At 35.3% G+C, this 16,725-nt stretch overlaps 1 protein-coding gene across 2 annotated transcripts in view; it reads left to right on the top strand.

Moving 5' to 3' along the window:
* LOC105034809 (uncharacterized) overlaps positions 1 to 8,102 on the top strand; it is a 125,533-nt gene extending 117,431 nt beyond the window's left edge. Inside the window, exons 5-7 of one of the 2 annotated variants that reach the window (XM_010910104.4) lie at positions 6,599 to 6,748; positions 7,638 to 7,736; positions 8,076 to 8,102. In XM_010910104.4, the coding sequence (XP_010908406.1) occupies positions 6,599 to 6,748; positions 7,638 to 7,736; positions 8,076 to 8,081 (255 nt within the window). In that variant the 3' untranslated portion in view covers positions 8,082 to 8,102. Of the gene's footprint in view, positions 1 to 6,598; positions 6,749 to 7,637; positions 7,737 to 7,868 lie in introns of both variants that reach the window. The other variant, XM_010910103.4, reaches the window with a different exon arrangement.
* The last annotated feature ends 8,623 nt before the right edge of the window (positions 8,103 to 16,725 follow it).

Raw genomic sequence — 16,725 nt, 5'->3', positions numbered from 1 at the left:
GCCAAGAGTTGTGTGCCTATTAACTTCCTCACGCCATCTTAAGTGTGTGCCCCTTTGGTTTTCACGTGGAAGAATTTTTAATGCCATGAGATGGCGCTCCTTATCTCTTTTGAAGATATAAGAGTCCATGCCATTTTGGTTTTCTATGGTAAAGCCTCGACTTCCAAGAGTCGGACGCCAGATGAAACTCCACGCTAAAGGAGAGGCTCCACGCCTTTTAGGAAATCTGCGCCCAAGGGAGAAGTTCTTCTGAGAGAATGACTCCTCCATCCCTCATGCCAAGTGAGGTCTTCAGCCCTCTAATCTTGACGCCCAAGTGTTGGGCAGATGGAAGGTGTTTGAGTCCCTTCATGATTCTTATTTGAGTCAGGATTTGGATCTGTTTTGAGGGTAAGAAATGGCTGACGCCACAGGGCTTGTATGTGGGTTCTAAAAGTCCAAATGTTGGACAGCAAAGAGGCTAAGGGACAAGAGAATTTAGATGTCCAAGAGAGAGAAGAAAGGAGGGAAGAAAACACCAAGAGTTGGTCATGCAAAGATAGGAGCAGCTGCTGAATTTCTTGAGAAGAAAATTCAGCGAATTCAGATTAAGAAGAGTCCTAGATCGAGATCCGTGTAGATTACCGTTGGAGGGCACACGCTTAGGTGCCTCAAGAAAACCAATCAGCGGGCGATTCTGATCTTCCTACAAGGTATATCAACTTCTCGAACCCATTTGCTGTTATGTTTATGTTTGATTGAAATCAACAAGGTGATTTTGGGATGGGGTTTGGATCTCATATTTTCAATAGTTAATTCATGTTTAAAAATTTTAAAAATCTATTTCCGCTGTGTATCCGAATCCCAACACTTTAGCCCACTGGATTCTTTACTAGAGCATTTTTAAGCATTTTGGATGATGCAGGACATGAAGAAATGAACAACCTAGCTTTCTAAATGTCAGTTCTAATGGTACTCTAGTAGGATCAAAATGATGTTTGTCCGTAACTGATTTTATTTCTCTGACACTTGGGTTTTGATTGTTATTCCAATTTGGTCTGGCTGCTTCTGGAGTTACTTTAGAACATTTTGGTGTTTTCCTTGTAATATTTTATGTTAAAATTGAATGATGAGGTTATTTCATGCATAATCATGTTCTAAAATTTTTTGGGAATGAAATATTTTAGAGGGAACTTATTGCTTCTTGCATGATTTAGATGAGATGGTGCACCGAAGTAGCTGAATCCTTGCTGACCTCATCAAATGATTCTTTATCTTTATAATGGAATCTGTCATAGAAGTTTGGTTTGATCTTGTTGTCATTTGCCTTTATGTGTTAGTTTTGCTTCTAGTGAACTTTTTGTGATTTGAGTCTTTTTGTATTGGTGTGGGAAGCATAGTTTTGGAGGTGCCAGAGTTTGCTGCCACATTGATCATGCTCTGGTGGACCCAAACAAGCATTTTTGTCTTTATAATTAATTAAAAATCTTCTTGAGAAACGTGCAAGATCTATGAATATTGACCATTTTCTCGTCACTGACTGTAAAGATTATCTTATCCTTTCAGTATTAGTTACCCTTTTAGATGTAAATATGGAAATTTTACAATTACATATTTGCTTATTATGTCTATTATTTGTATGCCAAATGGCTGAAGTCTGCTTATCAGGACATGGACATTAAGCCTTTGATCTTTACCTTTTTTTTTCCCCTTCTGTGTTTGCATCCATGTGTATATGCATCCGTATTTGCAATGGTGGTGGTGTCAGGCTGGGGGTGGCAGAGAATTGGTTGGGGGTTTCCGAGACAGAGAAGTTAGTCTCAAGAGTGACTATTAGTTTGAATTGCATAGAAGAAATTGATTCAAGTAATGATTTCATAATGTTAATTTTTTTGGGATTCAAGGTTCCACTTTAAATCATTAGAGTAACTATCCACAAGTTATACAGAGACTCATATCAAGAGGATTTATGAAGAATATGGAGTAAATTCCATTTCACCATTCTGGGGATATTGTTTGAGTGATCATTTTGAAACTTGCAAAACACCTTGAGCTTGAAGAGCCTAACGTAAGCAAAAGTATCCTGGACTACTTAGAAAGTTTTGTGAAAATGAAGTTTATTTGGATATTTATTTGGAGGAACCAGTCTTATGTTTTCCATAAGGACCAGGAGTTTTGCATTGGTGAAAAATTATGGCAGTCAAGTATCCATAATCATAATGATGACATGAGACATTTTAGAGAATCAGGTTTCCTAGTAGCCTGTGTTCCACATTCAACGAAGGTGGGTAGTAACAATTATCTTGAATATACTTGTGACTTCATGTATCTAAGTTTAAATCTTACTATTGAAATTTGTGTCAGTTGTCACGTTTTAGGCATATCAAGTTTTTCTATAAGGTTTAGTGAAATGAGTCTTGGATCTAATTTAAATGTTGAAACAGATTGTTAGGTTTATAGTCTTTATAAACATGTTCTTTGAAACATTTATATTATTTTATATAATTTTAGTTACTTGTACTACAATGCAAGAATTTGTTAATTCTTAGCCATGATTTTTTTCCTCTTTTCTTTTTCTTTTCTTTTCTTTTTCAAGGGGGAAGGCATGGGGAGATGGGGGGCAGGGGGAATATTAGCAGATTCCATTCTTACCTTTGTTTGATGAACTTGTAAAATGTCTGCCCTAGCTGTTCATGTCAGAACACAGTTGTAATTTTGTTTCTTTTTAATATTTCATCATTACAATAGTAAGAAGAACTAGTTGTTATTATTAGTCATATTGTTGCAGAATTTCAACTAAGTATGCTTCTTACTTCCTACCATAACACATTCTTTTTAGAACAAATTAATTATTCTTTTGGTACATTGATGCGATGTTGGGCCCTTTATGTAGAGCCTTTATTTACTGTTCATAATTATCTGTGTGAAAAATGAGAAGGGCTTTAAGTAGAACTGTTGGTGCAAGAATTCATACGGCGCCGGGGTACTGGAGTGGACGGCGAAGTAGGCCTTCGGGGGGTGTGACTTGCACAGAAGTTCTAATCGGAGGTTGCTCCGACGAGGACCCTTCAACGCTCAAGATAGAACTCTCGTTCAAAAGATGGAATGTGAGAGGCAGAATAATGGCATACTTTTTTTCGGATCTTCCTTTATGGGTGGAGAACTGGAGTTTCAGTTGGTAAGTTGGTTGGCACGATCTTGCTTGATCAGGGTGCGATTTGTGCAGGGTGCGAGACTATCACTCGAGATTCTTGAGATGTGGCGGTTGTGGTTGTCTTATCAGTTTCGCAGCAGTTATCGCTCGGCAGGCGTTTGAATTTCGAATTGAGTTGCCAACTGGGTATCGTCGAGACGAAGATTGGTTAGCGACGACTAAGAATCGATCGCCTTGGGCTGCCTTTGGACGAGGAAGTCAAGGGCCAGAGGCTTACTCAGAAGAGAGTGGTTAGTCGGTTTGACATAATCGGCCATCTTTTGATTGGGCCGAGCTGGTCACTCAGACATGCCATAGATTCGTCAGCTTGAGCTGTTGGAGTCGGCTGATGAAGAAGTGTCGGCGATTATGCACGAGGGTTGCCGGACAATAACCGATAGGCTTTCGTCTGCTCAGGGTGTGAAGCGTCGATTAGATAGACGTTGAGGACTAGCTCAGCAAAAGTCATGGGCGACCATGAGTCAGCAAGGGCTCAGTAGGCGGGCCCACCAAGCTTGGATATCTTGGGCCTTAGGCTTTTTTATATCATCGGCCCACGTAGAATTTCCCCCAACAACAACCTAAGCTTAAACAAGAACCTAAGCTGAGACCTGGGCCTAAAATTCTTAATGAGAGTGAGTGTCTAACATGGATGTTGACTTGCTCAGGTACCTATTGTTTATTGTTTTGTCTTAGAAACTGATCCATGTCGGCTCTGACCCAGGCCCAGTTATAGTGCTGGCCTTTATGGTGTCCTACTATAGACATATGAATGAGGGTTGGAGATTGTTCCAAATCTAATATAAGACAAAGTGCTCAACTATGGAGAACCACCTGCATGATAATTATTTTTAGCAAAATTTTCTCGACTAAATTGGTTTCGAAATTAGTGATCGAAAAGCCCAGCTAAAGCTACTATGTTAAGATCTGTTATCTCATGCCTTTAATTATTCTTCTAGACAACATATGAAGCATGGTTCTAGAAGAGGAACTCTAATTTTTCCTGTGAATGATCTGTGACAGTGGTTAGATATGGCCATTTTTTAGTCACATAAAATACAGCAAGGATAAGTCCTTCAAAACTTCTAATTTTTAGAAACTTTCACATACAGTTTTCTCCTTAACAATGAAGTTGGCACTTCATATATCCTTTAATTATTCTTTATTAGTCTCATTTACATCCATATCTATGAAATCAGACATTTTAAAAATTCAAAATCTGCATGTTTTGTTAAATAGAAGAAAATTAAACTTGTTGACCTATAACGAAAACTATCTTATCATATAACGAAAATTGAGAAAGTAGATACCAAAAGCAATATCAGTTCATGTGTATCAATTTTCATTCATTTTGGACACAAAGTAACATGAAAGTTTTTAGATTGATGAATAGTTCTAATTGAAGGTCAAGTATATGGTTAGAATTATTTGGCACATATCTAGTTGGACTATGTGGTCAAGATTTATTCACAGATCCCACCATCATGCGGAGTAATTTATGTTTCTACTTAGATTCTAGGCTTTAAAACAGCCCTTTACAATTTCCTGGAGCTTATCATACCTTTGAAATCCAATTCCCATCCTGTTACCTCCCATTGGCAGAATTGCAGATCAGATCAGACCTCATATTTGAGCTAAACCTGGCCTTAAATCCAATGTTGTATAGCATCCTCTTTATATCTTTTTACTAGCAGAGCCATCCAAGGCTAAACCACATTGTCAGCCGTAAGCAATCCCAAGAAGAGAAAATTGGAAGCTACACTGAGGTACAGGAGGGAAGGATGAAAGATGTGAATTTCAGCATCCAGGATCCTTGGGAAGACCAACCTAGTCCTCTGAGCTGTAACAAATCCAAACAATTTTCAGCTGGTTGCAATAATCAGCTCACCAGTTTTTTAATAAGGTACAACAACAACAGCTGGCAAGATTATTGTTGTAAAAAGGATGTTGAGTTGAATTATGGCTATGGGAACTATTTGTTATATATTCACTTGCATCCAGTATGGCACAATTCCTCACATATAACACGCTGGAAAATACATGAGTGTATGGTATACATTTGCAAATAATGTAGTATCCTGTGTAAAGCAATAATATAAATTTTTGTGAAAAAAATGCGGGGCAGCTGTTTAACCCCAATTATATGGTAACCTGTAGCCCATGCGTGCAGTAGGATGTTCATAAGTGATATGTGTGTAAGTTACTTTTTCGGACAATTTACCATGGAAAATAAGTCCATCCTCCTGCAGTTGCCTTCATTATTTTATAGAAAGCTTTATTGGAATACTCAACATATTTCTTATTCTTTTTTTGGGGACTAAATGTGATTTCTTTAATCATGTTAGCTTCAAGTATGTATTTTAAGTGTTGCAATTCCAATGGTTTTCTTCAAACAGGTGAGAAGTTCTTCCTTAAATTTTTTCTAACTTGGTTTTGCTCAAACAGAGTGGAACCTGAGAACAATAAATTTCTTTGGAAAAGAAAAAAAATGAAATGTCCTCTTAGCAACTTTGTGTGGAATTTATTTTTAGTGATGCAAGTGGGTCAGGCTGGATTAGGCATATTGCAAAGCCAATCCATGTTGGAATCGTTTCTACAATTTGGCCGAGAATTTGAATCCAAGCCTAATCCATTTCTATTCTGGTCAGTTCACAGTGCATTGAGTTTTATTTTATGGATCCTTTGGGTTTCTAGGCCAAAGCTGGTTGAGAATAATTCTGAATATGAACTATGAGATGATATGATACTTAATTTTATGCTGAAAGATATTATGCAAGAAAACTAGCATCGAGTAAAATCTAGAAGTTACCAACAAACCATCCTGCATAAGATTGATTGGAAAACAGATAAATTACAATTAAACACAAATTGATGATTAATTACATGAAAGTTATTACTGATAGCAAATTAATTTCTTAAATTCTAGGAAGATTGCGGAAAATATAGTGTATTACTTTAGGGTCTGTTCTTGTTGTCTGGATTCAAATTGAGCTATATGTACTGATCCATATCCAATCCATATTAGAAAAAATGATAATATTTTTTTTGATCCAAGCCTAATCGAAATAACACCATATCAAATAGAACCAGTAGATTTTCAGGTTGGTTCCAGATCGGAAGCTTGCTTGTTCAACCCACCTGCAACCCTACCTACAATGCAAATAGCCTATTTTTTTTATCACCAGGCCCTCTTGCTTTGTTCATTATAGGCAAATATTTGACCATTTAATAGATCAAATTTATCATCATTTTGGAGTCTCTGCATCTCACTTGTCTAATTGGGTGTGCTGGATCCATAATCTCTTGATTCTTATGTCTTATTAATGATATGTTTCTTTTTCTTTAATTTCAATCATTGGAATACTCAATTATCTTTGTAATAATTAGTTCAAACTAACTAAATACTAATCTTTGTATCCCTTATAGGTCATTATAACAGAAGCTGCAAAGAGTATTCAAGAAGCCAGGAGTTGGAAGCCTACAATGCACCCTGGGGAAGGTCAATCCACACCAACTCGTATGAGATCTCTAACCGAGGTTCCAGCAATTGATAAGTATCAATCTCCTAGCTGGAAGGTAATTGGTTTAATTTCTTGTTATACAACTTTTTTAGGTGAGATGTAGTTCAACTTGTTTAACATTTGTTTGCATGCTCTAAGACAATGTCTTTGATTGTGATTCACATATCATACAAAAATTCCTTTTACCCTTCTGTGGTAGTTTTAATCATTCCTGGGTAAAACTATCCTGTTGGTCTATACCTGTTTTCATGGGTTATTTAGTTTAACGGACAACTGTGTATTGTTTAATAGAAAAAGCTGAGTCTTTCTTCAACTGGGTTTGACTTACCTTCAAATGCATGAGCTGTATGACCACAGCATATATAGATGTCCAACATGTTGATACCTAATTTGTACTTCTGTTCCCCATCTAACAGGTCCTAATTTTGAATTTTATGATGCGTCAATGCGTAATTGTACTATCATTACATAACATTTGTTTTCACATCCATAGTCTTTGCACCAAACTATAGGAGTTTTTGGGATCCCCCAGCTTGCATTGAACTTGTGTGATATGGCAAATTTCATTCCTTGAAGTGTGACTTTACTGGTAAATTGTGGCTTTCTTAAAACCTCAGAGAGAGAATGTAGGATGTAGCGTTAGCTATTGATTCCTGCAGATGGGAGATTATCTAAACCCTCTTTGGATACCATAAATCGAATCTTGTTAGTTGATTACATATCCTGTATATGGAATTATGTAGTTGCATACTGACTAATTTGGGCTCCACTGCAAGCCAATGTTCACTGCACTATCAGTTGATCCCACAATGCTACCCTGATATGGCAGATACGTACAATAGCTGATTTAATAATTGGCCAATCGACTATGTGATGCTTCTGGAGATGAATGATTTCTAAGCAAAGTGCACATAATTATAGAAGCATTTGTTATATATATGCAGGCCAAAGCTTCTCCTAGACGTGCTCTGTTTGAGGCTGGAGGTGTCATACCTGGAGACTTGTTGCTAAATAAACTGGAAGAAATAAAGCAGTCCGTAAAGGTATGGGACTCATTTGTGTTGGCTGAACTTTGAAGAAAATATCTTGTGATTCGTATTTAGTTTTGCTAATCTTTTAATTGATTTATGATTAACTCTTCATGTTAACTGTTACATTTATCTGTCTGCGAACAGAAGATTGAATCTTTTGTGGCAATGCAAGAATCATCTGATGGTTGCTGAGTTGACATTGGGCTATTCTTTTTCTCCCCATTTATTTTGTATCCATATTAGTCTTTTCAAAGCTTTGTTTTGCAAGTAACTTTTTCTTTTCTTTTTTGAAGTATATTGATCGACAAATAACTTGTAACAATGGATGTGTTTAATCGTTGTTTTGAGCAGAAGTAAAAAAAGTGCAATTACAAGTTCTCTGATAGAAATTCTGCTTGGTGGAGCTTTGAATTCTCTGTGCAAAATAAAGCCTTTGACGCATATTCGGGAAGAAAAGAAATAGGTTAAGAGAACATGATAGCCAGACCAAGAGGCCAAGTGCAGAAGAGAGAATTAGGTTCAAGGTAACTTATTCTGAAATCTGTTTATATTGTTTGCCCATTGGGATGAGGTAGTAAAGCAGGGGGAACACCAAGATTTGAAGCAGGTTGTGGATGCTTCCTGAAGATTAAGGGATTTAGAGTATTCAAGTAAATTAGCTCAAGGCATGCCCTTTAGCATGGAGCACATCCTAAAACTTCTAGATGCTAATACCATCTTACACGGTATGGAAATGAAAGTGTCGGCAAGTCCTAACATAACTCCAGGCCCATGCACTTCACAACATGATATTTCAGAGGAATTAGAAGTTAGTCTACTGCTAATTGTCGTTGCTGATTAAAAAAAAAAAAAGGCCAGATTTTTAATTTGTATTTGTTTAATGGTCTTCTGCTTTGCCAGATGACTTTTCTGTTTTTGGGTGATACCATAATTGTAAAAACAATGGCACACTGGTGTGGACCAATATAGATACTCATCCAAATATGTTGCAGAAATTGTAATTTTCTTGTAACTTCCTCTTGAATAGGAATCTTTTTGTGGGTTCGAGGATTCTATTCTTCAGAAGATTGTGATTTTGCTTTCTTCACATGTCTGTAATTCACCAAGTGAAATATTCACTCCTACTCTCTTATCCAAGGGTTTGTTTAGATGGTTTTAATATTAAAAGTAATTCTTCTACCCTCAATATCATTCAAATGTAAAATTTACTTTTGGGAGTTTCTGGAGAAGTTTTTTTTAAATAATTTGGGAAACTTGAGAAACAAAACCATAAATGACAAGAATAAAAAAAAAAAATCGTGAACACTGAATTTTACTTTCCATGATCTCAAGACTTTTAGGCAATCTTCTACCAAAAACTACACTAAAATCAAATTATGACTCCTAGTTTGAAGGGGTACTTAAAATCACAAATATATTATAATTTTATGGTATATCGTACATCCAAGTACCCCATAAATAGACAGACGAGTCTGGACCATGACTTGCATTAAAGAACATGACCCTTGTTTGGGGATCCGACCATGTCTGCGGCCCATTTATTTTCCCTCATTTTGATTTGAAGCTTCAAATGGCTAGGTCATGGTATAGGGCATAATCCAAATAGCGTTTCAAATTAGCATTTCAAGAGCTGATCCATTGTCCAAACCGGTGATATTGGCTCTAAAAGATCTACTTCAGAAGATATTCTTTGAGATCCTCAAGAAGTCCAATACTGAAGAATCAATCCTGATCCTATAGATAGATGGCAAACCTTGTTGGATAGATCTCTTCATCTACTTCTTGCAAGATGGAGTATTGTCTGCAGATTCTAAGGAGGCCCAAAAGATCAAATATCAAGCTCTCCATTATGTCTTTTACAAAGACAAGCTTTATAAACGATCTTTTCGTTGTCACTTTTCAAATGCCTTCATCCCTCCGAAGCTGAGTACACCCATCGAGAAGTGCATAAAGAAGTATGTGGGAGTCATCTAGATGATAAATCATTGACCTACAAGATTCTTCGATTGGGATATTACTGGTCCACAATGCAGGATGATGTAGCTGGCTTTATTAAGCGATGCGACCGATGTCAACGAAATACAAATATTCAGCATCAACCTGCAGTCCTACTGGCTTTGATAGCCGCTTCTTGGCCATTCGCATGGTGGAAAATTGATATCTTAGACCTTTTTCCACTAGCATCAGGTCAGAATTTTTTTTTTATTTATGGTCATCGATTACTTCATCAAGTAGATGGAAGTTGAGCCCCTTACCAAGATTACTGAAGCCAAAGTGATCAATTTCGTCTAAAAATTTATCATGTCGATTCGATTTTTCTCAGATGCTGATCACCGACAACGAACGTCAGTTTTTGGACTCCAAATTCATCGAATTCTGTCAAAATTATGGCATCGCCCCGCACTTCACTTTGGTGGGATGCCCGCAGACTAATGGAGAAGCTATGATAACAAACTGCACTCTTCTATAGGGATTGAAGGCTAGGATTGGTCGGGCTAAAACACCATGAGTGGATGAGTTGCATAGCATACTCTGGGCTTATCGAACCATTCAAAGGACGTTCTGGAGAGACCTCTTTCAATCTCTCCTTCAGAATGGAAGCTGTCATCCCGGTAGAGATTGGATTTCCTTCACATCGGGTGGAGAACTATGATAATCAAAATAACATAGAGTAGCTTCATATGAATTTGGATATGCTCGAAGAAGTTCATGAAAAAGTATGTATACGAATGGTGGGATATCAACAAAGGGTTGCACGGTATTATAACTCCTATATCCAGAACAAGGAGTTCAAAGTCAGAGATCTGATCCTACATCGAGTCAAAGTTGTTCGATGTATGCCCTTGAAGCCAATCTGATAGACATATTTATTCTTTTTAGAATAGTTTTATATTTAAACTTATAATTTAATAACAAGATTGGGTAGTTTATGAAAAAATAGTACTCTACAAGCCAAACGCATGAGTGATACGATAGAACTTTTCTTTATAATCTTCTAACTCATATAATGATATTATTTATTTATGAAATAAATGAGACATTGATTTATCATTATAGCTGCATCTTATTATGTTTAAGATTATGATGAACCTTATAGATTAGAGTAATAGTTTTAGAGCCATGAAGAGTTCATACCTATGAAACCTAAAATCCTAATCTAAAATATTTTTGATCGTAGGAACATTGAGTCGGAGATTAATGCTCCAGATAGACCAGCTCATTCAATGTATGCTCGATGGAGAGGGTGACTGATTTCATAAGCCACTTGTGTGGGACACTAATACAAGAATGTGGATGTTCATTAGGGAATGAATTCACCGAATTGACTCACCGACAGAGAATATCTTATGGAGCTTTACTTACATATCAAAAGATAGTTCTCTAAGTGAGAGTTATGCAAATGATCCTTAGACTTGAGATATTATAAAATCTTATACACATAAATTCATATTTTGATTCATACTCAGGCATAATATAAAAACATGTACGGAATGTTCTGCATATGATAGAATGTGTATGGAGGTTGTGAGTCGATCAATAAGAAATCGATCACTCCTAGTAAGAGGAGATGATATCCTATATATTCTCATCTCTAGATGACTTAGGAAGTCTTTGGCTAAAGCAGATGAAGATTGAAAGAGTTTTTCTAATACTTCATCATTAGAGTCATCACAAATTGATGGAGAATCAATATGAATATATATTTGAGTTTGACATGATTCCATACTCATGAACATATTCAGGGTGCAGGGATGATCGAAGGATTAAATTGCATGGCAACTTACTACTGAATGGTATATTTGATATTTTCATCAAATTTTATATCTTTTGGATAGTAATGATATATTGCTAGATGTCAATCTTGACATATGGATTTGATTAAATTAAAGAGTTTATTTCGATTTTCAATTAGAAAGAGTTCTAATTACTGAACTCGGATTAGCACGATTTGGATCTTAATCGATTAGAAGGGTTCTAATCAAATTAGGTCAACTTGCACCTGCATCTACTACTGGCTAGATGTAGAAAAATGGATCACACATATAAAAAACTTGACCAAAGATCCATTTAATATGGTTGATTAAAATTTTGGATCCAATCGGATTTTCGATAAGTTGTTAAATGTATGCCCTAGAAGTCAGATTGGTTGATACATGTATACATTCTAGAGGCATAACTTTGTAATTAAATTTTAAAATAAATAAAATTTAAATTATCTTTTCATTCATATTGTATTTTAATTGTGTCTATGAATCGTCCGAGGAATTGATGGATGATGACATGTATTCTCAAGAGTTGAGAATTTGAGGTATATGTCATTAGTGGTTAATTCTTAAATACTTTTGATCGATAGATTATCATGGAGATGGTAACTGATCCGAATAAGTTGGTGCATAGATCACTTTCCTTCGTGGATAGACAAGTCTCAAGTCGACAGTGTAGAGACACTGGAGTGAGAGTATGGGTGTTTGATAGAGATCAAGGATACTGAGTGTGACCAATATGAGAAATCACTAGGATGGCTATCCACTCGTTAGTGACTTACTCAAAGTTACAGTGGTGTAGATAGTTCTTTGACCTATGATGCCTTGATTGTTTACAATGAGGTTGCTGTAGTTTGACTACACAAGCACTTGGTTATCTAACCATTCAGAACCTTACGGTGTATGTTGGCTATAATAGGTTCATTGTAGGAATAAGATGTGTACTTAGATGGAATCTGTCGATCCTGATAAATAGGGAGAAGTCCTAAAATCCATGGTATGATAGGTGAATGATGGAAAGGAGTTTCCATAAGGTTTCACATGGATTCAAGTCAATTGAATATAATATATGAGGGACGAATAGATTTGACGAGTTATTCTTGACCTGCATCTTGTCGAAATTTGTGATAGAAGAATTGAACTACACGATAACTGCACTTAGAGGTTGATAAGTGATATATTTTTATATTTATTAAAGATATTTTTGATAATTTTGTGGTACTAACATCTTCTTAAAAATTTAATTTTATGAATAAATTAAATTTTTATAAAAATAAATAATTAAAAAAAAATAAAATTAGAGCATATTTATGAAAAATAGATGTTGATTTAATTGAAAATTTAAGCATCAAAATGTTAAGAAATTAAAAAAAATTAATGCATATATTTTTTTAATTTTTCAGGTAAAAATCAGAGCAAAATCAAGTAAAAATATTTTAAAAAATAAATTTTATTACCTTCGATGCACGGTGGACCGGCCGCTCGGCCCACAGAATCAGGGCACGGTCCACAGAGTCAGGGCACGGTCCATCGAAAATATTTCGCGATCCACAGGCACGGTCCACGGCGGGTGGAGATGATTTCACGTGATCCGATGGTTCACGTTCATCTTGACCCAGATTGGATGGCTGACAGTATTTTCAAGTGTAATAAAGATTCTTGGGCACGATCTGACGGCCCAGATTCCATCTATCGCACGATCCAATGGCTGAGGATGCTTCTGACTTTGAATAGGAGATCAGAGGCATGATCTGATGGTTGGAATCTCATCTGAAGCGCGATTGAATGGTCAGAATCGCATCCAACTTTGATAAGGATTAAAACATGGATTTTTGGGCTGCTTTGGGTGGTCCAAAGGCGATCCGACGGCCAGAAATTAATGTAAAGGGTATTGTACGAATTCTAAAGGTTCTAGGACTCCTTTTCCTACCAAAAAAATATAAAAAATTCATCTATAAATAGGGGATCCGGGAATAAGAGTAAGGAGGAGAAAAAATCAGTGGAAAAGCAAGGAAAAATTAGAGAAAAAAATAAGGGAGGTTTAGGAATCCAAGAGAAAAGATGAATATGGAGCTAGAGATTTTGATGCATGGCTAAATCCTTTCAATTTAGGAATACGATGAAGCCTGTAAATAAATTTTTATTTTTTTTTTTATATTTAATTTTTATGCAATAAAATTATACTTTTATTTCATATCTTTTTATTTTTTTGAGATATTGATCTAGCCTATATGAACTATATCCTTCACTGACGTTCCGTGATCTCTGGATACGGTACGTGCCTAGGAGAGATAGATCATAGTATGTTAGATTAAATCTTATATTTTATAATTAAATTTAGATAATTTATACTTTGATAGGACGAACTGTGATCTACTGATACAGTCCGTACTCCTTAGAGATAAGCTATACTAATACCTTAATCATAAGAATTAATATTGCAACATAAAAAAAAATAAATCTAATTTGCATGATGGATTTGAAATTTATGGGTTATTTTTTTGATTTATTTTTTTCATAAATTAATTTATACTTTTAATTTAATTTTTATTATTCTATTTAATCTTTCTACAATCAATTCTCTTTTATTTTTTTTTTAAAAAAAAAAGATAATCACCCTAGATCTCCATGAAAATGATCCCTACTTATCCTATCTATATAGTTTGAGTTAGTTTTTTTCTTGACTGCCCACGATAGCGATCAAATTTTGACACCGTTGTCGAGGATCTAGTTATGATTATTTTTTATTAATTTTTTTTAGTCTTATTCTTAGTTTTTTTTATTTGCTTTCTAACTTGCTTAGTTACTTTGTCAAATTTACTTTCTTCTAAAAAAAAAATCTCTATATTGACACCTTATAATCTACTTAGAAAATTAGATACTTAATCATAAAATCTAAAAAATGAAACATATCAATTTATTCTTGACTAACTACCAAATCTAGTCACCTTTTCTTCTTGCATTGCATAATTTTATAAAACATCTTAAGGGTATAAATCCTAAATAAGATAAGATGAAGATTTCAACACCCTTTCTTGATCCACAAACCATCATCCTACATACTGCATTGACCAAATCTTAACCTAAAATCAATTAGACGTTGGCCCCTAAGGACTCTCGAGCTCAATAGGATAAAGAATCCTAAGAGTTGGATCAGATTAGGATTAGTCAATTTGACTGATGTCTAGGAAAGTAGTTCAGATATTACGTCCTGAAGGAAGGTGGTTATTTAATTGGTTCCGTTCGCTTACCTGGCCAATTAGTTAGTGTCTAAAGAAAGTAACGGAGGGAGACCCCCACCAACCTTACACTTACCTGACCAGTTGAGTAGCTAGTATTTTATCTGAAGTGCTCAAAGACAACCTTGGTAGTTAGGAGCTGTCTAGATCTAGGTTACTTTTAGCTAGGATTGACTGCATAACTTGATTACTAACCTACAACCACTAACCCTAATTGAAACACTCTTCTCTATCGTCTCTCGATTTAGGACTCCTTAAGCTCTCATCTTAGAATTCTCTTATCATCTATCTCTCTTTCCTCTTCTCTTTAAAATAATAATAATAATTTTTTTAAAAAAATTCTATTAGGATAAAATGATGATTGTCAAACACAATCTAAAGCTCACAAGCCTATAAGGTCACTGAGGAAGAAATAGATTTCAATAGACAACCTAGAATCCTGCTAGATCTGTGTTATCTGATTAGTTCTGTCCAACCGTCTAGAATTAGATCATTGGCTAATAATTTTACAATTGGCTCTTAAATGATTAACATATATCCTATATTTACTAAAATTAAAAATGCATACGTTTATTCAAGAAAGTTTGAAGACACTAGAATTACAACTTTGACCAATAGAATTGAAGCCTTAGAATACGAAAGACATATCCAATTTAACCAAGTGCTAGCACCCATATGCATTAGATGCGATGCACCAGATCATGTTATGGAGGAGTATCCTTATTTGATGAACCCAACCCAAACTGAGTTCATATAGGAGAGTGCATTCAATTAAAGCTACGTAAATGAACCTTATGCACCAATCTATAACCCAGGGTCAGAAAGTCATTCTAATTTTATATGGTCACAAGATGCAACATTAGGAGCCCATAATTTTTATCAACTCTATCTAAGGCCCAACCAAACACTGAATAATCAACTAAATTTAGATCCTGAGGAAGGAGTCAACACATTAGAAAAGAGTCTAGATGTCTTAGTGCAATCAACCTCAGACATTAAAAATACTTTCAATAATTTTATGCAAATCACTGACCAGTTATTTAAACAATTAGGCCAATCAACTATAGTGGTTAGTAAACTAGAAGAGGATAGATTATCAAGCCAACTAGAAGATGATCCTAGAGCTCAGAATGGTCTAGAACTTAAAAACCAATTTAATCAATTGAGAATATTCAGGTCTGAGGAACTGGAGGAGATACCCGAAGTTGATAATAATAATGAGGTATCCACACCTAGTGATCATTACACTCAGCTAAATCCAAAATTAATTGTTGAACCCCTCATGACACTGGTTGAGCTTCTGCTTAAAAAGAAAGAGGCAACAATAAGAGATCCAGAAATACTCCCTCAGCACATCGAGTATATAGATCTAGGTCTCTTAAAACCTCGACTAGTACTTAAGTTATACTGGATCTAATTATAGAGAAAGAATTGTTAGTTATCAGGAGAATGAGTCACATAATTGTCCTTAGTAGAAAATACCTTGAGGAAGAGCCTGAATCATATAGAGAATTACAGACCCATGTTAATATTCGGATAGGAATAGGATAGGTATTCTTTTAGCGTCTAGCTGAAGATATTAAACTTAATACTTTTTAGGAGGTAACCCAAATTTTATTTACTTTATTTTAATCGATCTTTATTTTTTTTAGGAATAAAGGATCGCTCTATGTGGAAGCACCTGTCAATAATGTGGTCTTGCTGAAGAATGATAAAATTAGCGCTTTTTAGGAGGCAACCCAGTTTCAGCTTTTGCTCTTGCTTTTTTTTGTATTTTGTTTAAAGTCTTGCTTTGTATCTTTTGAAGGGATTTGAGCACATTATTGACTAAGTTAGAGGGAGAACTAATTTTGGAAAGATGTTTGGATAAGGTAACATCTCTCTTTTTTCTTTCTCTTTTAATACACCCTTTATTTTTTCTACTCCATTGAGGACAATGTCGATTAAGTTAGGGGAGAGAATAATAAAAATTTTAAAATTTTAAAGTTCTTAAGTAAG

The sequence above is a fragment of the Elaeis guineensis genome, chromosome 11, assembly GCF_000442705.2.
Source record: "Elaeis guineensis isolate ETL-2024a chromosome 11, EG11, whole genome shotgun sequence".
NCBI lineage: Eukaryota > Viridiplantae > Streptophyta > Magnoliopsida > Arecales > Arecaceae > Elaeis > Elaeis guineensis.
This window is presented reverse-complemented; position numbering and strand designations above follow the sequence as displayed.